This window comes from Symphalangus syndactylus, chromosome 2 (assembly GCF_028878055.3).
Source record: "Symphalangus syndactylus isolate Jambi chromosome 2, NHGRI_mSymSyn1-v2.1_pri, whole genome shotgun sequence".
NCBI classification, from domain to species: domain Eukaryota; kingdom Metazoa; phylum Chordata; class Mammalia; order Primates; family Hylobatidae; genus Symphalangus; species Symphalangus syndactylus.
Window position 1 is genome coordinate 46,856,461 of NC_072424.2, and position 16,746 is coordinate 46,873,206.

At 39.0% G+C, this 16,746-nt stretch overlaps 2 protein-coding genes across 6 annotated transcripts in view; one reads left to right on the top strand and one right to left on the bottom strand.

Annotated features, from left to right (window-relative positions):
• LOC129469298 (serine/arginine repetitive matrix protein 3-like) overlaps positions 1–16,746 on the top strand; it is a 108,443-nt gene that overhangs the window by 68,241 nt on the left and 23,456 nt on the right. The gene's annotated exons all lie outside the window — the stretch shown is intronic.
• The window catches only part of TNKS2 (tankyrase 2), a 65,510-nt gene that overhangs the window by 43,786 nt on the left and 4,978 nt on the right, over positions 1–16,746 (bottom strand). For all 5 annotated transcript variants that reach the window (XM_055255737.2, XM_063629833.1, XM_055255731.2 and 2 more), the window contains 5 exons: positions 8,717–8,941; positions 4,680–4,775; positions 2,813–2,849; positions 2,560–2,635; positions 2,086–2,180 (listed from right to left, as the gene is read on the bottom strand). In XM_055255737.2, coding sequence (XP_055111712.1) covers positions 2,086–2,180; positions 2,560–2,635; positions 2,813–2,849; positions 4,680–4,775; positions 8,717–8,941 — 529 coding nt within the window. The remainder of the gene's footprint in view (positions 1–2,085; positions 2,181–2,559; positions 2,636–2,812; positions 2,850–4,679; positions 4,776–8,716; positions 8,942–16,746) is intronic.

Genomic DNA, 16,746 nt, shown 5'->3' on the forward strand with positions numbered 1-16,746 from the left:
ATGTTCAAAATTTAGTAACATCCATTTGAACCCTAAGTCCTAAGAATTTGAACTCCCAAGTCTCTTTCAAATCCATCTTCCTTTATACTTCACTGCTACTGCCACTGCCTTAGTTTGGGCCTGTTATTTCTCCCTTGCACTACTGAAATAGCTCCCACCCCACTTTATCCTCCAAGGTGAGGCAGATTTTTCTAAAAGGTAAGTCTGATGTAGTTACACCTTAACACTGCTTTCAAGAGATGGTTCCAACTTATTAACGTGGCACACACAATTATCTGGCTCCCTCTCTAGGCTTACCCTTCATACATACCCTCTATGTCTCTACACATACTGTTCCCTGGGTATAGATTTCCCTCCCTCCTTTGTTCTGGCTCATTTCTACATGTCTTTTCCAGACTTAGCTCAAATATTGGCTCATTTTTAAAACTTTTTTGAGATCTTTAATAAGTTGAAACCCAATTCTTCCATGATGGGAATGGAGGAAGAATTTTCTCTATGGGAAGATACAGTGAAACTTTAAAATCTTGACTTCTATCTTGAAGCTTTTCTTTCTCCTTTGGGATCACTCACTAATATGCTGCCATAGCCACCATCATGCCAAACTCGGGTAAGGGATGGTCACCTGTGGTTTAGTCTTTAGTTCTATGAGTCCTCTCTTTAAAGGTTCATGGCTTTCCTTACTATTTTTGAATATATGATTCTTCACTTGCCTGAGCACCAATTTTGTTCCTAACTACCTACTAGATGCTTCCACTATGTTCCTATAGCATCCCCTTAAACTAAGAGTTCTAGGCCAGGCGTGGTGGCTCATGCCTGTAATCTGAGCACTTTGGGAGGCCGAGCCAGGTAGATCACCTGAGGTCAGGAGTTTGAGCCTGGCCAACATGGCAAAACCTCGTCTCTACTAAAAACATGAAAATTAGCCAGGCGTGGTGGCTTGTGCCTGTAATCCCAGCTATTCAGGAGGCTGAGGCAGGAGAATCACTTGAACCCGGGAGGTTGCAATGAACCAAGATCGCACCACTGCACTCCAGCCTGGGTGACAGAGCGAGACTCCGTCTAAAATAAAATACAATAAAAAATGCAACAAACAAACAAATAAAAAACTAAGAGTTCTAGAAGTCAATTCAACATTTTCCCCCCAAACAATTTTGCCTCCTGTATTTCATATGTGTATCACTGGATCTAACTCATTCAGAACTTGAAGTGTAGCTTTCCTTTTATTCCTCGCTCATCATATCCATTCAACAAATCTTATCCATTCTTACACTGCAATATCTCTTGCATCTATGCCTTCATTTTCATTTCTTCTGCCACCATTATTATGGATCCTGATTATGCTTAAACCTCTAGAATGCTCACTTTCCTAATTGCTGCTTTTGCATCTAGTGTCCTCTCTCTCCAATTTAGCCAACACACTGCTTTCAAATGCACCTCCTAAAACTTCTTTTAGAATAATCATCCCCTTTGTTTCAGATCACAGAGTGAAGTTTGAATTACTTAGGCCACATACCGAGAGTCCTCCAAAACCTGGTTCTTACCTATTTCTCTAATCCTAACCTTCATTTGTCTCCTGTGTGAATCATCTGCTCCATAAAAGCTAGTCTACTCACTGTTTTTTAAATGTGCTTTAATGTCTGCTTTAGCAGCCCCCACTTATCCCAATTGTCTTGCAGACTAATGTCCCGCAAACTCTGCTTTCTTGAATTGAGACTTGACTTTACAGTCCAGGTCAAGTCACACCTCATTCTGAGGGATTTCCCAACCACTCCAGTCAACCATCACTGAGAGTTCCCTCCTGGGAACTCCTGCAGTGCTATCCCTCTCTGTGACTCAACACTTGGTAGAGACCTCATTGTATTCTTAGGTATCTTTTCATGCCCTCTGAAGTGTAATATAAACCTTCTATGAGCTGTGGGCTTAAGGTTTTATAATTTCCTGCGCCCTCAGAGCAACCTGTACATTGTTAAAGCTCAATAGATACTAATGTTATTTAATAAAAAATATTATTTTTATAAGGTTACAAAGATTGTTTTAAGAAGAGGGTAACATTTAAAAAGTCCTTGTTTTTGTTCAAATGCTTACCCTTTATCTTTAGCGTGGACATCAGCTCCATGTTGCAGTAACAGCTGTACAATCTTTACTCTGTTATATCCTGCTGCCAAATGCAATGGAGTTGACTGAAATATTAATCAAATATATTAATGAAATTCAAATAATGGTTGAATAAAATGTGTGAGAGAGAAAAAACCCAAATATAAAACCAGAAAATCCAGTTATAACTTCATTATCTAAGTAGTTATCAATTTGGTTTTACAAAATACAACATACATATTGAAGGCATAGTATACAAGTTTATAAATTCACTATTGCATACAGGAAGCAAATAACTGTTTATCGTCAATAAAGTTTTACTAGGCTTAAGAATTTGAAATACCGAAAATACTGAAACACTTAAAACATCAGCACTCTCTTCAAATATATTTCAATTTATCATAAGATAAACACATCTTTATGTTACCAGGAGATAAGCACAAACTCAGTTGCAAAAGGAAGTACCTTTCTGCCATCACTTGCGTGGCAGTTGACATTTAATGGTGTGAGTAGAGCCATCATTTTTTCTTCATTGCCACTCCTAGAATACAAAAAAAGTATTAGTAATTTGCATTGTTCATCAGATCTTTCTCAAGATAAGTACTGTAACCATTAAAAAAAAAATTCTTTTTAAAGTTTGCTTACTGTAAAAAAAAAAAAAAAAGAAAAAGTTAATGGTAAAGTATTCCTGTCACATATTTATAACATTAGTACGTACCTGGCACTTTCTAAAAGTTCATCTTTCTTATATTCACCTGTGAATTAGAAAAAAAAAAAGTATAGAAATTAAAAAGAAAAATTAATGAGTTTTATGCAAAAAGATGCCCAATAAATTATAAAGTAGATAAATTTGGAAATAAATTTCCAATAAATGGAAAATAGTTCATTAACAGAATATTGTGTAGTTTAAAAATATTTGCATGAAGAGCAAACATGAAATACCTTTGCTATGGGATTAAAAAAATGATTCTGTTTTATATAATGAAAGGCAACCTCAACTATATAAAAACAATATGCTCAGGAAAAGGAAAGCCCAAAAGAAAATATACCAAAATATTAACAAAGTTTATCTTGGGTCATAGGTTATTGGTGACCTTTTCGTTTTTCCCTTCAAATTTCCTAAAATGAGTATGTTACTTTTATAACAGAGAAACAAAATGTACCTGCAACTTTGTTCCAAACCTAAAAATGTCCGAGCGTATTGGCTCATGTCTGTAATTCCAGCACTTTGGGAGGCTGAGGTGGGCGGATCGCTTGAGTCCAAGAGTTAGAGACTAGCCTGGGGAACATGGTGAAACCCTCTCTCTACAAAAAATACAAAAATTGGCTGGGTGTGGTGAGGCACGCCTGCAATCCCAGCTACTCGGGAAACTGAGGTTGGAGGATCACCTGAGCCTGGATAAGTTGAGGCTGCAGTAAGCTGTGACTGTGCCACTGCACTCCAGCCTGGGCGACAGTGAGACCTTGATACACACACACGCACACACACACACACCCCAAAAGCAAACCCCTAAACAAAACAAACAAAACTCAATATACCAACATTATAGAAATGACAAAAGAATCTATAGCATCACTGATTAAACATAATCATTAACATCTTTATGAACCTAGATTTTTCAACACTAATATGATGCTTATTTAATGCTACTTTAAATGTATACAAATATAAAAAAGGATTAACTATGAACTTTTTATTTCTTTTCTTTATTAAAGGCTTTAACAGTACACACTTCTAGAAGTCTTTTCACGAAGAAGTCTTCTCATGAAGAAGTCTAAATTTTCTCAGCAATGGTAGAAGAAATATCACAAAATCCAGGCACAAAGCTCATAGCAAAGCCCCTTAGGCTCTTGACTTCAGATTAGGTATGATTCTAGTCATCACAAGGTAGGTAAGAATCTGGTAAACAATATGGCTGAGTTGCTAAGAGGAAAGCACACTGACAAGGCAGATAATATGTGAAGTAGATACAACTCAGGAAAGCTTGTCAATCTAAACTATAGCCTTATGCATAGCAATAGGTTCCAAGGACAATGTTACAGCAGAGTACAACTAGCATTTGCTTCATGGTACTGAAATGAGTGTGCCTAGAATCCTCTTCTGAAAAGCTAATGGAATGGCTAGTGCTTTTGAAAGGAATTCCATCAAAAATTATTAAAATACATAAAAAAAATAGTACAGCTTGAATATCCCTTATCTGAAATGCTTAAGACCAGAAGTGTTTTGAAGTTTGGGTTAGAAATACTCAACCTGTATGTAAAGGGCAGGCTTAAGTTATCTGAAAAACTCAGGGGTATTTAAAAAATATCCTGAATATACTACAGCAACATACAATTATCTATCACCCTCACCCCCAATAAGGCAACAATGACATACTTAAACATCAATTAGAAGATAAAAAGAAAGCTTTATTTTTCTTTGAGGAGAATCGAATGTCAGCTATCTAGATGTAGAAAAGGATAGCTACTGAACTGACACTATTTTAAAAATCTAGCTGAGGTCATTAATCACAGGAGGCAAATTTCCTACCTGGCAAGCTTGTTCTTTACAGGCTTCCTGGAATAACCAGAGTATACAGACTTACCAGTAAGCACTGCTTTGGCAGATGGATCTGCTAAATCCAATGCTGTCCTTCCATCTGTATTTCGGATGGTTGGCTCAGCTCCATGCTGTAACAGCACTGCAAAATAGCAACACTATTTTGAAGTTCAATGGTAATCTTAACAACTTGATTTTAGTAAATCATTTTCTCAAGAATTCTGGTCCAGCAAAGTCTCAAAGTTGTTTAAAGACCTTTCATATCTTGTCAGAATGGAAATGTTACATTTTAAATATAAAAATAAAACATAAAGTATTCTATTACTTAATGCATTAAAGACACATTAAATAAGTTACCCCTCAGTTCAGTGTAGATTTTCGTTTGCTATTTATATAGCTGGTGACAAGTGACTAAGGATAGATAAGAGTGTGTAAGAGAAAAGGCAAGTGTGCTTGAAAGCTTCTTTTCTCATTCCAAAAGAACACTGCTTATGCTAGAAAGACTGTTCATCATGACAGAAATAAAATGTCTAAAGCTATAGATAGCCTGGGAACAGAGATCTGTAGGATTTTTAAGAAAAAAAAAAAAAAAAAAAAAAAAAAAATCACACAGGTAAATTCTTTTTTAAAAAACACAAACAAAAAACTGAATAGCTTCCTTATGCTTTCAATAAATTCTGTAAGGTCGTCAGTCATTATCTTTCTATTCTTCAGGAAAGCTGAATAATTAACAGGAGGCTGCTTGTATTTGTCCACTACTGATCCCATAATACAATGCGCTTGTAAGGTGCAAGGTAAACAGTCTAAGGAGTGGAGTAGGTACATTGAAACCAAGATGCAAATTACTCCTTACAAGGACAATTTTTCTTTGGAAAAATCTTAACTGAGGGATATATAAATAAGGGTTGCTAGCTGAGTAGTTAGCTTTTTGAGGTTAATTACACTGAATTTTAAGTTAAAATCCAAATACCCTTAGTAGGGTTAACCTACCCCAAATCAAAACTACTACATTATAATTCAAGGCACATAAAAAGGGAAGTCTTGGCTGGGTGTGGTGGCTCACGCCTGTAATCTCAGTACTTTGGGAGGCCGAGGCGGGCAGATCAGGAGGTCAGGAGATTGAGACCATCCTGGCTAACATGGTGAAACCCCGTCTCTACTAAAAATACAAAAAACTAGCTGGGCATGGTGGCGGGTGCCTACAGTCCTAGCTACTCAGGAGGCTGAGGCAGGAGAATGGCCTGAACCCGGGAGGCGGAGCTTGAGGTGAGCGGAGATCACGTCACTGCACTCCAGCCTGGGTGACAGAGCAAGACTCCGTCTCAAAAAAAAAAAAAGAGAAGTCTTGTGTTTTGCTCTGTACTGTATTATTATTTGTATTATTATGAAGCTATTCCAGTATACTCTCTAAATAAGGAGCTGGAGGAAGACAGGCAAATATGTGCAGAAAGGAAGCTCAGCTCCTGTTCTTTGATAGGGTGAATTTCCATTCTGCTCTACTCCTATATATACCAGTGCTGTTCAACAGAAATAAAATGTGAGCCACATACATAATTTAACATTTTCTAGTAACTACATTAAAAAAAGAAACAGTTCAAATTAATTTGAACACATTTCACCTAATACATCCAAACATTCAATATTTACATTTATATTATAATCAATATAAAATTAGATATTTTACATTTTTTTTTGTACTAAGTCTCTGAAATGTGGTATGCTTTCTCCCCTTAGAGTACCTCTCAATTCAGACATTGCAAGCCCTTAGCTACCATACTGGATAATGCAGATTATAACTATGTTTGGAAAACTCTACATTATTAAAACTAATTAATTATATGTCTAAGATTCTGAGGTACCAGAGTTGGGTTATGTGGTAAAAATGATGTATTTGAATGTAGGGCAGGAACAATTTAAGACAACATACAGAAAACGAGAATTGGGCAGAGGTAACTAGGAAATCCATTTCACATCTTTATAAATGACCTAATTTAAACTAAGTTGGTGAAGTTGACATAAATAGTGTTTTGGGATGCTGGGGACCATGAGGTCCAAATTAAGTCTAGCATAGAACACCTGGACTTTTTCTAGTGCACTGAACTGGCTTTCTATCTGTTAAGGATTTCAACTGTCCCTGTTTTATTTACATCAGGAAATAATGGAGTTAAGGTGGTAATGAGTCCAAAATCCTTGAATCTGTTTGTCTCACAAAAGTAAATACCAGGTTATACGAATTCTCAAAAAGTCTTCTCACATACTGTGTATTTTTCTTACTTATCCTGCTATTTCTACTCTCCTATAACCCTATAATTCAGTAGCATCATTTCTCACCTGGGTTACTTTACAGTTTCCTAACTGGTATCCTTGATGCCATCCATCCTACCCAGTCCCCTACCAGATTATTCTTTATAAAATACAGTCATGTGTCACTTAATGACAGGGATATATTCTGAGAAATGCATTGGTAGGTGAGTCCATCATTGTGCCAACACCAGAGTATGCTTACACAAACCTAGCTGGTACAGTCTACCAAACACCTAGGCTACATGGTATAGCTTATTCCTCCTAGGCTACAAACCTGAACAGCATGTTACTGTACTGAATACTGCAGGCAACTATAATACAATGGTAAGTATATCTGTAACTAAATATGTCTAAATATAGTATAAAAGATAAGAAATAGTATATCTGTATAGGACATTTAACATGAATGGAGCTTGCAGGGCTGGAAGTTGCCCTGAGTGAGTCAGTGAGTGAGTGATGAGTGAATGTGAAGGCCTAGGATATTATAATACATTACTGTAGACTCTACATAAACACTGTACACTTAGCTATGTAAGTTTATTTTTTAAAATATTTTTCTTTCTTCAATAATTAACTTTAGCTTACTGTAACCTTTTCACATTATAGATTTTTAAATTTTTAAAAACTTTTTGACTTTTGTAATAACAGCTTAAAACACAAACACTATGTACAGCTATATAAAAATATTTCATGTCTTTATAAGCTTTTCTCTATTCAAAAAAATTTTTTTTACGACTTTTCTGTTAAAAACTAAGATACAGACGCACATATTAGCTAGGCCTACACAGGCTCAAGATCATCAATATTACTGTCTTTCACCTCCACATCTTGTCCCACTGGAAGGTCTTTGGGGCAATAACATACAGGGAGCTGTCATCTCCTATAATGCCTTCTTCTGGAACACGTCCTAAAGGACCTGCCTGAGGCTGTTTTACAGTTAACTTTTTTTTTTAAATTGCTGAGTATACTCTAAAATCACAATAAAAAGTATAGTAAATATATAAACCAGTAACAAAGTTGGTTATTATCAAGTATTATGTAGTATACATAATTTTTATTTGCTATACCTTTATATGACTGGCAGTGCACCAGGTTTGTTAACCCAGCATCACCATAAAAACCTGAGTAATGCTCTGTGCAATGAAGTTAGGACTGCTACGAAGTCAGTAGGTGACAGGAATTTTTCAGCTCCATTATAATCTTATGGGACCACCCTTATGTATGTCATCCATTTTGAAATGGAGTTACGTGGAGCATGACTGCATACTATGTACTCTTATCGGTGTTCCCTTCCTCAAAAAATATTCAATACTCCACACTGCCTGCACATACTAATATCAAGCTCCTTAACCCGGTATTTAAAGCTTTTTATAAAGAAATCCCCACCTACCTTTTTAACCCTTTCCCCACTGGAAAGACTTTCCCTTTCCCACGGAAAGACTCCAGGAAGTAGGGCCTTGACTTGATCCTGCCAAGTCACTGTGCTCATTATCCTCTTAACACTTTCTGTTCCCTTCCACCATGCCTTTATCTGGCTCTTTGTGTATTTTATCTCCCAAGAGAATGCAAGTATAATAGGCACTTTGTAGTCCATTCTCCAAAGAAATTTAGGCTCAGTACTACACACAAAAAGACACTCAGTAAATAGTAGATTAAATCATGGGATGTTCTTAAATATTTAAATTCAGCTTGACATAATTTGATGATATGAACAGATTAATTCAGTTCAGATTCAGAATAGTTACAACATTAGTAAAAGTCAGAAAAGTAAAGTCTTACCAATGCAAACATCAATCTTTCCTTTAATTGCAGCTTCATGGAGAGGAGTGTAATTCCAATTATCTCGAGCATTGGGGTCTGCACCATGTCGCAAAAGGAGATTGACTACTTCAGCATGACCAAAAGAGCATGCATTATGAAGAGGAATAAGGCCCCCATCATCACGTGCTTGGACATTTGCACCATTCTGAAGCAAATATTCAACTACGTCTTTCCGCCCAAAACCTAGATGAAAACAAATTGTCTACATGTAAGTTCAACAAGGAAAAGATATCAAATTAGATAAGTACCATCCATACTAAAATGTTTCAGGTTGAAAATTAATAACAGACTCAACAATTCAAGAACTAATTAATGGAAAGGTGATCAGAAATATATCAATAACTAACCTTAATGATAAAGCCAGAGGGACTCTCCACTAAGCAGTAGTGGTACCTAAGTAGCACCTTGGGTGGTATTACTACTACTAATCCCAAAGAAAGAATACAAAATAAGTGACTGAAAGCTCAACAAAGTTCAAATGTTTCTCACTCTACAACAGAGTTCTGCATATTTAGTATGTATATATTTTCAGATGTTCAAAGTATAAAACTTAAATATGTAAATCACAACCTTATGATACAGTGACAAAACTCTTGCTAGAATTCCTTTCCCACATCTATCTCACAGAATACTTCTGCCAAACTGGGGGACTATGAGAAGCAACAAAAAAAGATGTGCTTACAGCTAATATTTGTCTATGTAGTGAGACACAGAGAGATAACCCCAGGCAAAAGTATGAAATCCAGTGTCTTCAAAGGAGTCCCTACTTTGCCACTTGCAAAATGCATATATAACTTCTTTCCATGTAGGAGGCCTCCTTTAGGTACCAACATTCCACAGTTCTGCTTAACTGCCCCCAAATCAAATAAAACAAAAAAAGTCTGGTAATTTATTTATACTGGTTCACAGATCTAGTACCAATGAGTTTCAATCTCTTATCATTCCCATATATTACTACTTAAAACCTTTTTACACCTAGTTGTGAAATGACAAGGCTTTCAGGCATATGTTAAAGCAGATGGAGTGGTCTATAATGTGTTTGGGTAGAGAGAAAGGAACTGCTCACTCTTCTGAAATTTCTCCATTCAATTTTTTTTTTTTTTTTTTGAGACGGAGTCTCGCTCTGTCGCCCAGGCTGGAGTGCAGTGGCGTGATCTTGGCTCACTGCAAGCTCCGCCTCCCGGGTTCATGCCATTCTCCTGCCTCAGCCTCCTGAGTAGCTGGGACTACAGGCACCCGCCACCACGCCCAGCTAATTCTTTGTATTTTTTAGTAGAGATGGGGTTTCACCATGTTAGCCAGGACGGTCTCGATCTCCTGACCTCATGATCCGCCTGCCTTGGTCTCCCAAACTGCTGGGATTATAGGTGTGAGCCACTGCACCCGGCCCTCCATTCTATTCTTAAAACCACCAAGTCTGACTGTAGTTCTTCCAAGATGACCAGCAATGAGAACAGATAAGAAAGTAATGGTACAGTCTTTCTAAGGTCGATGCCTGGGGTTGGACTGGTTGCAGCTGATGGAAGAGCTAAAGATAGTTGAAAAGATTAACTATTTTTGTTTTGTTTTAACATTGTTGGGCTCTGGTCACAAAGATGAGTACCTTTGTATCTTTGATTCTTCCTCCTCTCAAAGAGCTCATAATTTAAGATATAAAGATTTTAAATTTCAATACGATATAATTGCTATGTATATATAAAGTGCTACTAGAGCTCAAAGAAGGGAACTCCTAAACTAGGGGAAAGCAGAGAATGGAAGGAAAAGACTTGCCCAAGGCAATTCCAGTGATGACATCTGAGCTGAAAGCACACAGAAAAATAAGGGATGATTAGGAAAATGAGGAGAGAGAGGTGAGGGAAAGGAGATGAGCAAGGAAGGGTACTGCAGTCCAGACAGAAGAAACAAAATGTACACAGACATGGAGGTATGAAAGAATAAATGCTTGGGCTGGGCGCAGTGGCTCACGCCAGTAATCCCAGCACTTTGGGAGGCCCAGGTGGGCAGATCACGAGGTCAGGAGTTTGAGACCAGCCTGGCCAGCATGGTGAAACCCAGTCTCTACTAAAAATACAAAAAATTAGCTGGGTGTGGTGGCGCGTGCCTGTAATCCCAGCTACATGGGAAGCTGAGGCAGAATTGCTTGAACCCAGCAGGTGTAGGTTGCAGTGAGCCGAGATCACGTCACTGCACTCCAGCCTGGGTGACAGAGACTCCATCTCAAAAAAAAAAAAAAAAAAAAAGAAAGAAAGAAAGAAAGAAAAGAAAAGAAAAGAACAAACAAATGCTCCATAACAACCAGGACACAGAATGCCAAAGTGGGCAGATGCTAGATCAGGAGTATGTCAGTCTGGCCGGGCGTGGTGGCTCACACCTGTAATCCTAGCACTTTGGGAGGCCGAGGCGGGTAGATCATGAGGTCAGGAGATTGAGACCATCCTGGCTAACATGGTGAAACCCTATCTCTACTAAAAATACAAAAAAAAAAAAAAAATTAGCCGGGCTTTGTGGCATGCGCCTGTAGTCCCAGCTACTTGGGTGGTTGAGGCAGGAGAATGGCATGAACCCGGGAGGCGGAGCTTGCAGTGAGCCGAGACCGGGCCACTGCACTTCAGCCTGGGAGACAGAGTGAGACTCCATCTCAAAAAAAACAAAACAAAACAACAACAACGAAAAGAGTATGTTAGGCTAAGGTAGCACCTGGCCTTTGTCCCATAAATTAGTGTTTTTCAAACTGTTTTCAGATAGCAGGGTTTTTGTTTTGTTTTTTGAGACAGAGTCTCACTCTGTCACCCAGGGTGGAGTGCAATGGCGTGATCTCGGCTCACTGCAACCTCTGCCTCCCAGGCTTAAGCGATTCTTCTGCCTTAGCTTCCCGAGTAGCTGGGACTACAGGTGTGCGCCACCATGCCTGGCTAATTTTTTTGCATTTTTAGTAGACATGGGGTATTGCCATGTTGGCCAGGCTGGTCTCGAACTTCTGACCTCAAGTAATCCTCAGCCTCCCAAAGTGTGGGGATTACAGGCACGAGCCACCGCACCGGGCCCAGACAGATTTCAATTAGATCTTATTTAAGATTATGATAAGTGCAGGTCATGTTTACTGCTAAATACTCAATGCCTAGTACATAGTTGGCATTCACAGAATTGCAAATTAATTGAATAAAATAAAAACTATTCTGGTTGAATCCTCCTTCTTCCCCTCACAAAGACCCAAAAGAAAATATTCCTGTATCCCTGAGCACCTCTTAGAAACAGTTTGAAAAATACTGCTACAACACATCATTAGTCACAGAATGATGTGTTTAGGGCAGTGACTATTTGCCCATTTTTTTTTTTTTTTTTTTAAAGAAAGATCACCTCGGCAATTGTGTGAATAAACGAATCAAATGCAGAGATAGGCAGTAGACAGGTCCTTAAGGTTTTAGAATGCTATGTGCCATAGTCTAGGTGACAGATGATAAGGGCTAAGATTAAGACTGATTTGGTTAGGACAGTATACCCACTGGTTCATGTGAACACCCTAGGTAATATTCACATGGCTGGTGAAGCCTTCCTCCCACCCCTATTCCAAGGCTTCCCAGTTCCCTTCCTTCTGGTTACCACTTTTTTTCACATACCTTGAAGTTATTTTATATACATGCAAGCAAACATCTGCTAATATGTATCTTTAAAGATAGTGTTCACATCTTCCTTTCTTAAAAATCATCTATTATTAATAATATCCTAGAAATCACCTCCTATCAGTATTGTATATATTTTCTTAATTGGGAGTATCCAAATGTAACTAGTTCCATTCTCATACATAGTTAGGTTGTTTCCAGTCTTACTACTATACACACTACTGCCAAGGTTTTTGGCCTCCGTAATGGAAGAGTGAAGTTGCCATCAACTGAAATGGGGGCAAGGCTGCACATGGAAATAGATCTGTGGCAGAAGATGAAGAGTCCAAGTTTTAGACATGTCATATCTCACTCAGGGCTTATTGCTTCCTCTACCCAATTTCTAAATGCTGGGATTCCTCAAGACTCAGCTCTCTAACCTCTTTTTAGATAATCTTATCTGATCCCATAGCTTTAAATACCACCTAGATACACAACTCTCAGATTTAAATCTCCAGTCTAGACTTTTCGCCCAAATTCCAGAATGTTTACTTAATATATTTCCTTCTGGATATTTTAAAGGTATCTCAAACTCAACATGTTTCCAACTTCTATTTCCACTGACATTACCTTACTCCAACCACTATCACCTCCAGCATAGGCTCCTGCAATAGTCTCCCCTAAATAGGTCTCTCATTTCCACTTCTGTCTCTAGTGACCTTTTAAAAATAATAATATCACAGCCCTGTTTAAAATAATTCCTTGGCTTCCCACTGATGCTGTTAGAATAAAATTCAAACACTCTACTATGGCCTTAAAAGCTCCTTCATGAACTGGCCCTCACCTTCTTCTCTAATTTCATTTCACATGGTTCTTCCCTTTCCCAACTATAATATACTTTCTTTCAGTTTGTCAAGTATGCCAGCGACTTGGTACATGCCACCCTTCTGCTTGGAATGCTCTTCCCTCGCACAAAGCATCCTCACTTCTACTCACTACCTGGTTTGTTTATATGTCAACACCTTAAGGCTATCCCTGACCACTGTATCTAAAATGGTCCCTTCTGCCCATCCACATTTTTTCCTATCTTCACACCATTTAGTTGGTCTATCTACCACCTCCTTCACTAGAATGCAAGCTCCATACAACAGGGATTTTTGTCTTTGCTGTTCATAGCAGTATTTGTCACTTATTAAAATTTGTAATTGCTGCTTTACTTATTTTCTAGACTTTTTTTTTTTTTTTTTTTTTTGAGACAGAGTCTCGCTCTGTCCCCCAGGCTGGAGTGCAGTGGCCCGATCTCAGCTCACTGCAAGCTCCGCCTCCTGGGTTCAAGCCATTCTCCTGCTTCAGCCTCCGGAGTAGCTGGGGCTACAGGCGCCCGCCACCACGCCTGGCTAGTTTTTTTTATATTTTTAGTAGAGCGGGGGTTTCACCGTGTTAGCCAGGATGGTCTCGATCTCCTGACCTCATGATCCGCTCGCCTCGGCCCCCCAAAGTGCTGGGATTACAGGCGTGAGCCACCGCACCCGGCATTTTCTAGACTCTTAGTTCCATGAAGGACAAGAGCCCTGTGCATCTTAATTCATCACTACTTCCCCAGCATCCTTCAGAGTACATGGTATAGAGCAATTTGTTGATATTTGCTGAATTAAGGTATCACAATATATGAAAAGGAGTCTGAGAAGTAAAACTAAGAAAGAATGGCATTGCAGAAGCCAAGTAGGAAAATGTCAAAGAGGGGAAGGTCAGCTCTTGCTGTCATCAGCCCTGACTTCAGTCTTCCTTCCTGATCACTTCCTGGGCACTGCTGATCACACTGTCCTCCCCAAGTAGGCTATCCACAGTTGCCCTAATGTATGGTTCTGCTATCCCAACCACTTAGCACCCACCTGCAGGAAATGCTTTTAGAAAAAGGCTTCTTAAATTGGAGAGTAAGAGAAAAAGAATCAAAATAAAGAAAAGCCTGTAAAGCTAACTCTATAAAGTTATTTGAGGTACTCAAGCATTTTAGAATAAGGATTACTATTCTTCAGCAGTAATAAGCATATCTGAAGTAATCAAAATGGTGACTCACAGGCTAACTCCCCCAGAAAGGAGAGTTAGGTGTGCACAGAAATAGCTGGATTAAAATACCTAGCTGTTATGAGAGACAGTGTCAACTGGGAAGATATCTGTCCCAAAGGATTAGTGATCTAAAGGAAGGTCAAGTAGTGGCCTTCTGTCAAAACAAGGCTGGAAAGAGAAGAGGGTTGCATGAACTCAGAGTTAAAGAGAAAGACATTACTGAAACTGAAGTTTTAGCTGAGGCAATCGATACGGGTAGAATGGGTGAAGTGATTATATCCACATAGTTACCAACATTCCAAGACACAGATTACTTCTGTGTCAATGTCTGTATCAACATGATTCCCTAGTCATTAAGATGTCTGAAACCAGTCTGGTGACTCATAGTAGAGGCATGATTTTACAGTCACACTGTAAGGACTACAATATATGAGTGAATGTAATCTGCTATGCTGAGACAGTAGATGAATAGTCTCAGACTTTAATGTTTGAAGCCACATCTTGGGCACTTAAAGGAAATTACTTGGAGGCAGTCAATAGGTAGCTATGTTTAAAAAAAAAAAGCTGTTTGGAGTTTGGCAAAATCTTTAGATTGAAGATACTTCCTGGCTGAGTGCTGTGGCTCACACCTGTAATCCCAGCACTTTGGGAGGCAGAGGTGGGTGGATCACCTGAGGTCAGGAGTTCGAGACCACCATGGCCAACATGGTGAAACCCAGTTTCTACTAAAAATATAAAAATTAGCCAGGCGTGGTGGTACATACCTGTAATCCCAGCTACTCGGGAGGCTGAAGCAGGAGGCAGGAGAATTGCTTGAACCTGGGAGGTGGAGGTTGAAGTGAGCCAAGACTGCACCACTGCACTCCAGCCTGGGCGACAACAGTGAAACTCTGTGCCTCACCCCCCCAACCCCCAAAAAACCATACTTCCCAATCTGAGGAGTAATCCTTAATAAAATCCCTATTGTTATAGTCTCAAGAATAGTTCAAAGTACTTCTGTTAAGCACCAATTTCTGGAAGAAAAAATGCTTTGCAGGGTATATTCTGATCACGTTCTCACTGGCCAGGTAGAACATGAATAGGCACATCCTCAGAGTCAATGTCAATCTCCACATTCTAAGGATCTCTTTATGAGGAACCAGAAGCCTAAATAAAGTTGGTAGTCGTGGCTGCTCAGGACACACTGTAGTTTATTTTGTAATTATGGAACAGCACTCAACTTCAAACACTGTTCTACTTGTGAAAATCCTGATGAAACCAAACACAGAGTATGAATCTACTATATAGTACTTACAGTGAAGCAAAGCAGGCCTATCTGTAAAGTATACTTGTTGACCACATTAACCATGTGTCAGTTAATGGCAGGTATTGTGTGCTGTTCATTTCCGTTTATTCAGGGACAAGGTCAGTGTCTGGCACATAGTAGGACTTCACAAACATTTGTTTAATGCATGTCTAATACTCTGCTGGAATAGGAAAGGATCCTCACAAAGAATATGGTGTTAATGATTTGTGAAAACAGAGAAAAGCAGCCTCTTGTCAAATTTATTACTTATCTAGATGCCATCAGTTTCAGCAGCTCCAGGTACTGCTTGCTAACTATGACTATTGTTAATAATATCACATTTTGCTGCTACACTGGAGACATGTTTTCATCTGAATGGTTTCCCAAAAACTGTGAGGCAGTCAAGTCCCTACAGAGAAACCAACTTAGACTCTTAGGAAGTTTAACTAAATGCTATCCCCCTCCTGTCTTTTATAGTCCAAAGGTGGGATTAATCACTGATAATACAATTGGTCCCATATGAGATGGTGATGTCTTGCAATATCTAAAGGTAGGCTATCACACAGGGTTTTGTCCAAAGGCAAAGTTCTGGAGAAATGTCAACAGATGCCACAAAACAAAGCTCCTGTAGTCTAGGAGACTGGAAGGTATAATCAAGTAGCCTTCAGCTTTCAAGCAACCTTTAGCCAGGACTCTCAGTGACGGATTTTTTTCTGAGGAATATCATTTTAAACTTCTCATTTACTATTTTGTGTTACAAGGTTTCCCTCTGTTGCCCAGCCTAGAGTGCAATGGTGCAATCTCGGCTCACTGCAGCCTTGGCTCAAGTAATCCTCCAACCTTAGCCTCCCAAGTAGCTAGGACTACAGGCCTGCGCCACCATACCTGGCTAATTTTTCTATTTTTTTGTAGAGATGGGGTTTCGCCATGTTGCCCAGGCTGCTCTTGAACTCTTAAGCTCAAGTGATACTCCTGTCTTTGCCTCCCAGAGTGTCAGGTCTGTGCCACCATGCCCGGCTCATTTTTCTATTTTTTTT